The following is an 8,442-nucleotide window of genomic DNA, read 5'->3' as shown; positions in this document are numbered from 1 at the left end:
TCCCCCACCCACCCCAGGCTCCTGGCCTCCCAGGAATGTGCTTCTCAGCCCCCAATCTGGGCGCCTGTCTTATCAGCCCCCAATCGAAGGGTAGACAGACGCCCTGGTCGACAATGACGGCCCCTCCTGTTAGCCCCAGCCTGACCCTGAGTTGAGGGCCAGCCAGCGCCTGCTAAGTGCCTGGAGGAGGAATACCTCCCCTTCCCCACACTGACATGAAACCCGACCTCCTGTACCGGCTCCTTTGTGCCCGCTGGGCGCCCGCGCCGGCGTCAGAGGCCCTGGGTCCCCACCCTGCCGCACACTGTGGCTGCCAGGGTGGGATTTGCTCTGCCTGGCATGCTTCCAACATGACCTTAGCCTGCTTTGCTGGAAAACCAAGGTTGTCTGCGGGGGTCCTCTCACCCTGCTCCCAGTCCCCAACCCCTCAGAGTCTTGGTCCAACCCCTGCTGTATGAGGCCAGACCTTCTCACATCCCTCCAGCAAATGCACATCCCTCCAGCACTCCAGGCCCTCCCCCTCCCCTCCAGAGCAGGGAGGAAGGCTCCTGAACCCACTCTCATCAGGCACTGGTCTCAGCCCACTCCCCAGGGAACCCCCCTCAGGGCGCTCGTGGGACCCTCATGCTCTTGGGATCCACCTGAGAACCTTCTCAGCCAGTTCTCCCTCTTGGCCAGTTCCAGTCTCATCGGGGGACCTCACAGCCCTGTCCAGAGCATCCCTCGTCTTCCACACTTCCCTCCAAGGCTGCACTCCCCTTGTTTGTGAAGGCACATCCATTTGTGTGCCTCCCTCTCCCTCCTGCCTGCCATTATCCTGGTTACCAGGAGCCTTAGCATGGCTGCAACTCAGTCCCTTCCCAGGCCACGTCTCCCTGGATTATCACTGCCTGGCTCCTGAAGCCCTTTCCTGGCTCAGCCTCCCTCGGCCTCCCCAGCTGGGGCTGCCTTCCCTCCCTGGCTACTGCAGGTCAGGCTACCCAGGCCTGGCCTCTTTTCTCCATCGACCCTTGCCCCTTGAGCATCTCACACATGCCCAAAGCTACACATACCATTGATCTACTACTGGATGACAGCACCCACATTAGGACTGTCTGCTCCAACCCCCACCCCAACACCACACCTCAGATTGTTCCAAGCGATGTCACACAGAGGCCTCAAATTTGATGAGGCCAGAACAGGACCCTCTATCCCCCTCACCTTCTCCCCACGAGCCCTCCATCTCAACAAAGACGACCACCTGCAGCTCAGGCCTCTGAATCCACTTGGACTCCCCTCTCTCAGCCCTGTCCCATCTGTGGACAAACCCGTATCCCACCCCGCCTCGTCCTCCAGATTCCACCCCCTCAAATAATCACTGTCCCTTAAAGCCTCCCCCTGCTCACGGATTCCTCTGGCAGTCCACTACCCTAAGAGCAAACACAGAGGGTTTTGTTTTGTTTTGTTTGTTTTAAGTTTAGTAACATATACATAACATAAAATTTGTCCAAACTATTTTTAAGTGTTCAGTTCAGTGGTATTAAACATTCTTATGCAACCATCCCCACCATCCATCTCCAGAACTTTTTCATTTTCCCAAACTGAAACTGCACTCATTAAACAATAACTCCCTGATCCTTCTCATATAAGTGGAACCATACAGTATTTGTCTTTTTGTGACTGCCTTTTTTTTTTTTTTTTTTTCCTGAGACAGAGTCTCACTCTGTTGCCCAGGCTGGAGTGCAGTGGCATAATCTTGGCTCACCGAAACCTCCATCTCCCGGGTTCAAGCGATTCTCCTGCCTCAGCCTCCCGAGTAGCTGGGATTACAGGCGCCTGCCACCACGCCCGGCTAATTTTTGTATTTTTAGTAGAGACGGGGTTTCACCGTGTTGGCCAGGCTGGTCTCAAACTCCTGACCTCAGGTGATCCACCTGCCTCGGCCTCCCAACTGCTGGGATTACAGGTGTGAGCCACTGTGCCCAGGATTGTGACTGGTTTACGTTACTGAGCGTAATGTCTTCAAGGGTCATCCATGTTGCATCATGTGTCAGAATTTCATTCCTTTAAGGTTGAATGGTATTGTTTTGCATGTAGACACCACACTTCGTCTGTCTCATCGCTGGGTGAACCAATGTGAACCATTGTGAATAATGGGGCTATGAACATGGGTGTATGAATATCTGTTTAAGTCCCTGCTTTTGATTCTCTTGGATATGTACCCACAAGTAGCATTGCTGGATCATACGATAATTCTATTTTTAGTTTTTTGAGTCATGGTCATGTTGTTTTTCACAGCGGATGCACCATTTTATATTCCCACCAATGGTGCCCAAGGGTTCCAATTTCCCCATATCCTAGACAACACTTTATTGTTTTGCTTTTCACAGTTACCATCCTAATGGCCACAGGGATCCTTGTAAAGTGACAAACTTCACATCTTCCCAGAGGCATCCTAGGTTAACCCACCTAGCACTGCGGACCCCCACGTGTCCCCACCCCTCAGTTGGCAATACTCTCATCAAGTGTCAGCACTAGCTTATTGTATTGACTGCCTCCTGGCTGGACATTAAGAGACAGTGTCTTTTACTGGATGCTGTATCCCCAGCATACAGTTGTTTAGTAAACGGAGGAAGGAAGGAAGGGAGGAAGGGAGGGAGGGAGGGGAAGGGAAAAAGGGAAGGAGGGAATGAGGGAGGAAATTTCTATTTTCCACCAAAATATTGAGGCTCTCTCCTGCCTGTCCATTTGCTCTGGTGCGCCTCTCAACCCTCGGGCCCCACCTGGACTCGATCCCCCTGTCCAGCCTCTCCTTCCGTGGCCCCCGGGAAGAACTCCGACAGGGGTCAGCACATTTGAGTGGGGCCCTGGAGGTTTGGACACATTCCCGAATGCCTCCCTGCTGTGGATCCGGTGGGCCTGTCTCGGGTTCGCAGCGAGGAGAACGTTGTGGCTAGGTTGTCAGTGAGCTGGAAGTGAGCCAGCACTGTCTGAGCCGCCACACTCCCTGCGCCCCCCACGCGCCCCGCTACGCGCCCGCCCCCACGCGCCCCGCCCCTTCCTGTTTTGCCTCGCCTGCTCGGGTCTTCGCTCCTCTAATCCTACGATCTTAGCCCCGCCCCCGTGGTGTCGTGGGTCCTCGCTACTGGTCCTCTCCTAGAAAGCCGCGAAGTGACCAGTTCCTCATTGGCCACACGTTCTCCCGCGCCACCACCGCAGCCACAACAACCGCCACGTGCTCAACCTTGGCGCCTGCCCATTGGCCACCAGCCTCTACCCGCCCACTCTCCCTTTCCGCCCCTAATTGCCCTCTTCCTCCTTCCATTGGCTGCCGGGCTCAGGGGCTCTCTTTTCAGCCGGGGCGCGCAGCGCCTCGGATGCGGATTGGTAGAAGGCGGGGCTGGGAGGCGGGTTAAAGAGCGCCTTGCTGGCTGGGCCACGCGTGCTTGAGAAGGTTCAATGGCGTGGCAGGGACTAGCGGCCGAGTTCCTGCAGGTGCCGGCGGTGACGCGGGCTTACACCGCAGCCTGTGTCCTCACCACTGCGGCGGTGGTAAGCGGCCGGGCGGACCGGACGTCGCCTTGGTTACAGCCTCTGGCGGGAGGGTGAGGGTCGCCATGGTTACGGCGTGGCTCCCTGGCAGCTCTTGACTGGCCCCTGGTTCTACAGCAGCTGGAGCTCCTCAGCCCGTTTCAACTCTACTTCAACCCGCACCTTGTGTTCCGGAAGTTCCAGGTGAGGCCGCCCCGCCCCGCGCACCTGTGGGCCCGGCCCGCCCACCCCGCACCTGACAGCCCACCCCGCACCTGACCGCCCACCCTGCACCTGACCACCCGTACTCCGCAGGTCTGGAGACTCGTCACCAACTTCCTCTTTTTCGGGCCCCTGGGATTCAGCTTCTTCTTCAATATACTCTTCGTGTATCCTGCGCCCTGCGGACATAGGCTGGGTGGAGGGCAGGCCCGCCGGGCTGGGAGAGCCCGGGACGGGGAAACTGAGGCCCCACCTGGTGGTACTTCCTATACCGACGCCATAGGTTCCGCTATTGCCGCATGCTGGAAGAGGGCTCCTTCCGCGGCCGCACGGCCGACTTCGTCTTCATGTTTCTCTTCGGGGGCTTCCTTATGACCGTATCCTTCCCGCAGGCTCTGGAACGTCGGGCTAGGGCGCCTCGGGGTCCGGCCTGTGTTGGTCCTGGGGCTTGACGTGAACAGCCGTACCAGAAAGGGACACAGTCGCTCTCTCCAGCTTAGTCTGTGTTGAGGGTCGACTTTGTGCTCAGCTGCAGGGGCCAGGGCTAGATCTTCAGTGCTCTATGCAAAATACAAGGCGATGCACAAAAGAGCCAGGTGGGGTGTCAGGGCCACTAGCTGAGCCCTGAATGCGAGTAGCCGGGAGAAACTGGGGCAGGGACAGGCAGTGGTTGGACCCTGGGATGAGGCTGTAGGTGTGCAGGGCAGATCTCATGGGACCTGAAGCGGACTGTCTGTCGCCTTTATTGGACGGGCTCATCTTGATGAGGGAATAGCACAGAGGGGAGATGAAGGGAAGAATTCCGGGGGCTTGAGAAGTCAGAGGGGCCCTGAGCTTGGGCTGAGGCCTGCCACCGGAGCACCTTGACTCTGGCCCAGCTGCTGGGATTCCTGGGCAGCCTGTTCTTCCTGGGCCAGGCCCTCATGGCCATGTTGGTGTACGTGTGGAGCCGCCGCAGCCCTCGGGTGAGGGTCAACTTCTTCGGCCTGTTCACTTTCCAGGCGCCGTTCCTGCCTTGGGCACTCATGGGCTTCTCGCTGCTGCTGGGCAACTCCATCCTCGTGGACCTGCTGGGTGAGCCTCCTGGTACATCCAGTCCACCCCAGGCTGGCCACTCCCCTCAGGACACGCTGCTTATGCCCTGAGGCCCTTCTCCCATCCGTGCTGGAGCTCTGCTCACATCTGGACCTCTCATCTGGCTCCATCCCCATCTTCCTGCCCTCCCCGCTGCTGTGCTCTTACAGCACAGCCCCTCAAGCCACCCGGCCCACATAATTTGCATCTTCAGGGCTGATCTGCTGATGCTTGCGTGGTCCTGATGGGGGTGGGGATGGGCGGGTCAGGGTTCCTGCCCCATGGCTCTCACTCCTCCACTATTCTCAGGCCCTCCCCTCCCTGTGTCCTGTCTGCTTCTGGGCCCTTTAAGCTTGTCCTTCAGGGCCCACCCTGGGCTGACACTCTGCAAGATTTTGGGGAACTCATGCTCTGGGGCCTGCAGGGCCACCAGGCTGTGGATGGGGGCCTGGGGCAGGTTCTGCTGGTCTAGGACTCTGGGCTATGGAGGGTGACCCTGCAGTCCGTGGCTGTCTCACAGGGATTGCCGTGGGCCACATCTACTACTTCCTGGAGGATGTCTTCCCCAACCAGCCTGGAGGCAAGAGGCTCCTGCTGACCCCCGGCTTCCTGTGAGTGTTGAGAGTCCTCCCTCCCTCTCCCCGCCCTCAGATGGAGGACCTGTGCTGGCCTCTGCTCAACACGGGCCCCTCCCCACAGAAAGCTGCTCCTGGATGCCCCTGCAGAAGACCCCAATTACCTGCCCCTTCCTGAGGAACAGCCAGGACCCCATCTGCCACCCCCGCAGCAGTGACCCCCACCGAGGGCCAGGCCCAAGAGGCTTCTGGCAGCTTCCATCCTGCCTGTGATCCCTACTTGGGGCAGAAAAAACCCATCCTAAAGGCTGGGTCCATGCAAGGGCCCACCCGAATAAACAGAATGACCTGCAGTCTCTCGGCCCACAGCACTGGCTTCCCCACCTCACCCAGCCACATCCTTCTCTGCCTGCCCCGTCCTCACTCAGTGTGGCCTCTCAGCCCAACTGTAGGTGGTAGGATAGGGGTGCCCATAGAGGGCAAAGAAACTGCCCATGGTTGCCCGGCAGAGCTTTGAGCTCACAGGTGACAGGCTCAGGGTTTTCATCCTGGCCCTACCAGGGCTTTTGGGCAAGTTCCGCCCACCATAGGCCTCCGCTCCATGCCAGTCAGTGGGGAATTTCACCAGATTTCGGCTGCTGGGGCCAGGACAGGCCTCTCCTAGACTGTGCCGAGCCAGCCTACAGATAGATGTTCTGGCCAGTGGTGCCTTCAGGCTGATGCCGATCTAGCCTCTCCTGTTCCTCATCAGCCACCCTGACAGGTGGGCCTATAACTCATTTATCATCTGGTGACACCAAAGCCCCATGGAGTCAGGTGCAAAAGAGGGCCAGGACTGGGTCTTTCTTCTGCCCTTTCTATGACCCCAGAGCCTTAGTTTTCACCTTAGCAGAGTCCTGAGACTAGGTGAGGGAGGGACTTCTGGAAGGTTCTGTTCCTGCTCTTTTTAGCTGAGGACCTGTGTGAGCCTTATCTGACCCCTATGGCTCACTTTTCTCTTCTAACCTGGCAGCTTTCCTTGTTGCTCTAGGCCTGTCCATGTTGTGGTTTATTTCTGGATGCTCAGTGGCACGGGGCCTCCTCCAGCTACAGGTTGTCATTTTCATGGTAACAACACTGTTCTCTGTTGAATCTGCCCTCCATGTTGTAGCCAGACCTTGTGGAGCTGGCTCTGCGGCGGTGTGAACTGGCAGTCAGGAGGGAGGGCCCGGCCTCCCCCGGCACCTCCCAGCCAGGTGGCCCTGCCCGACCTGTGGGGTGAGGCAGCCAAGGTTCCTTCCATCCCACCAGTTGTGGAGGCACAGGGCTGCCTCACCCTTTCATTGCCAAGGTTCCTGCCTCATGGATGGAACAAACACCTCAGCAATGAAACCTGTTCATGTCCAAGAGCAGCTGGGCTGGGAATCTTCCCTTTTGTTCAAGGCCTTCCAGTAAGGCCCAGCTGTCCCCTTGCTGTGCGTGGGGCTCTGGGGAGTTCCACTCTTTGATGGAGGGCAGAGGCCCTGAGTGCAAACTTCCTCGGTAGAGTCTCATGCTAACATGTGCTCAAAGAAGCCCCCATCTCACATCCCAGCGACCAAGAACCTCAATCCCTAATCGGAGCTCTGCCTCTGCCCACATGGGGCCCTACCCCACTTCCAGGGAGCACGGCAATCTCTGACCCTAGCCCTGCCCTGGCAGCAAGGGACTTGCCAACAGCTGAGGGTGGCAGCAGTCTGTGCTGGGATCTGTGCCCACTCCCTTCAGTGAGGCTGGAGCTGTGAGCCAGTTTGCTGCCCTCCCAGATCCTATGTCCATTCTAAAGAGTGGGGACCCCTCCCTATTACAGATGAGAACACAGAGGGGACATGAACTCCTTGGAGGCAGGGCTGGGAAGGGACCTCGGGCTATGTCTCCTCCCTGCACCGTGTCAACCCCAAGAGCTGGCACCAGGCCGGGAGGGCTATTCCCATACTCCTCACAGCTGGCCTGGGAGGCAGGAACTGGCCCAGGCCACAGCACCTGCTGGGGTGGGAAAGGGCCCCAGTTGACCTGGCTATGGGTGCCACTGGAGCTAGAACAGACCTCCTGCACCCAGGCTGGCGACAGCCCAGCAGTGCCCACACAGGACTGGGCCCTCCGCAGGGGACTTCAGAGCAGCAAGGCCCCAGCTGGCAGTAGCCTGACCATCTGAACACAGCAGAGCCAGGGCGGCCCAGGGACAGCAGGAGAGCTCACGGCACCTTTCTGAGGCCAAGCAAGCGGAGCAGAGTTAGGGCTGTTGCTGAAAGGCAGAGAACTCTGCCCTGAGCCTCGCAGCCACTCTTCTCAGCTCTCTGGGTCTGGAAGGAGAACAGGCTGAGGGGAGCTGAGGTGCTACCAGAAGCCCCATTCACCCTCACTCGCCCACCTGGGAATCTGAGGCAGAGGAGGGCGCGGCCTGTGTGCCAGCCTTGTTCACATGCCACCTTTGTCCCCCCAAGCCCCAGCCCCACTTCTGGCTCTCATTATTTTTATGCTAAAACTTTGAAGAAATTGAACATGACCTGTTGCCTTTTATTTAAAAACTGTTACTAGCCCTGCCTGGGGCTCCTATACAAAAACAAACACAACCTAAAATAAGGTTTCTTCCTGACCCCAGAGACTGGGGAGGGGCGGGGAGGGTGGGGGGCAGGACTGGGGCTCAGCAAATGGAATGTGTGCCGGGAAGGGCCACCCGGAAGTCCCCACTCCACCCCCACCCCGATCCTCAGGATGGCGCTGGGCTGTCCCCTCGCCTCTGTCCTTGCCAGAAGATGGAGGAGAGGCGGCCCAATCTTCTGAGATGCTCCGTGGGAGCCGCGTGCTGATGGGCTGGTTACCAGGCTGGGGCTGTGTTGGCGAGACGCCTCATCCGCCTGGAAGAGGAGTGGGGAGGGCAATGAGTCGGGGCCAGTTCCCAGCCTGGGTGCTGCCCTTCCCAAGGCTCTACAGGGCAGCCAGGTGTGGGGGTGGGAACAGAGGCAGGATATGGCCCCCAGCAGGTCTGGACCCAGCCTTCTCTCAGCCTCACCTGTCTGCCACTCAAGCCCTGCTCATCACT

At 58.5% G+C, this 8,442-nt stretch overlaps 2 protein-coding genes across 13 annotated transcripts in view; one reads left to right on the top strand and one right to left on the bottom strand.

The window, feature by feature from the left end:
• The first annotated feature begins 3,419 nt into the window (after positions 1-3,419).
• On the top strand, positions 3,420-7,900 carry DERL3 (derlin 3). 10 transcript variants are annotated; one of them, XM_015444513.4, is made up of 7 exons: positions 3,420-3,531; positions 3,652-3,714; positions 3,826-3,899; positions 4,016-4,109; positions 4,611-4,806; positions 5,327-5,417; positions 5,506-7,900. In XM_015444513.4, the coding sequence occupies exons 1-7, from the start codon at positions 3,439-3,441 to the stop codon at positions 5,597-5,599; spliced, it is 705 nt and encodes a 234-aa protein (XP_015299999.2). In that variant the 5' UTR covers positions 3,420-3,438; the 3' UTR covers positions 5,600-7,900. The 10 variants fall into 10 exon arrangements, with proteins under 10 accessions (XP_015299999.2, XP_073860241.1, XP_005595416.2 ...); XM_074004140.1 differs by having other exon boundaries at positions 3,649-3,714; positions 4,611-4,697; XM_005595359.5 differs by having other exon boundaries at positions 3,649-3,714.
• SMARCB1 (SWI/SNF related BAF chromatin remodeling complex subunit B1) overlaps positions 7,896-8,442 on the bottom strand; it is a 42,777-nt gene continuing 42,230 nt past the window's right edge. For all 3 annotated transcript variants that reach the window (XM_045364381.2, XM_005595361.4, XM_074004139.1), the window contains one exon: positions 7,896-8,257. In XM_045364381.2, the coding sequence (XP_045220316.1) occupies positions 8,218-8,257 (40 nt within the window). In that variant the 3' untranslated portion in view covers positions 7,896-8,217. The remainder of the gene's footprint in view (positions 8,258-8,442) is intronic.

This window comes from Macaca fascicularis, chromosome 10, assembly GCF_037993035.2.
Source record: "Macaca fascicularis isolate 582-1 chromosome 10, T2T-MFA8v1.1".
NCBI lineage: Eukaryota > Metazoa > Chordata > Mammalia > Primates > Cercopithecidae > Macaca > Macaca fascicularis.
This window is presented reverse-complemented; position numbering and strand designations above follow the sequence as displayed.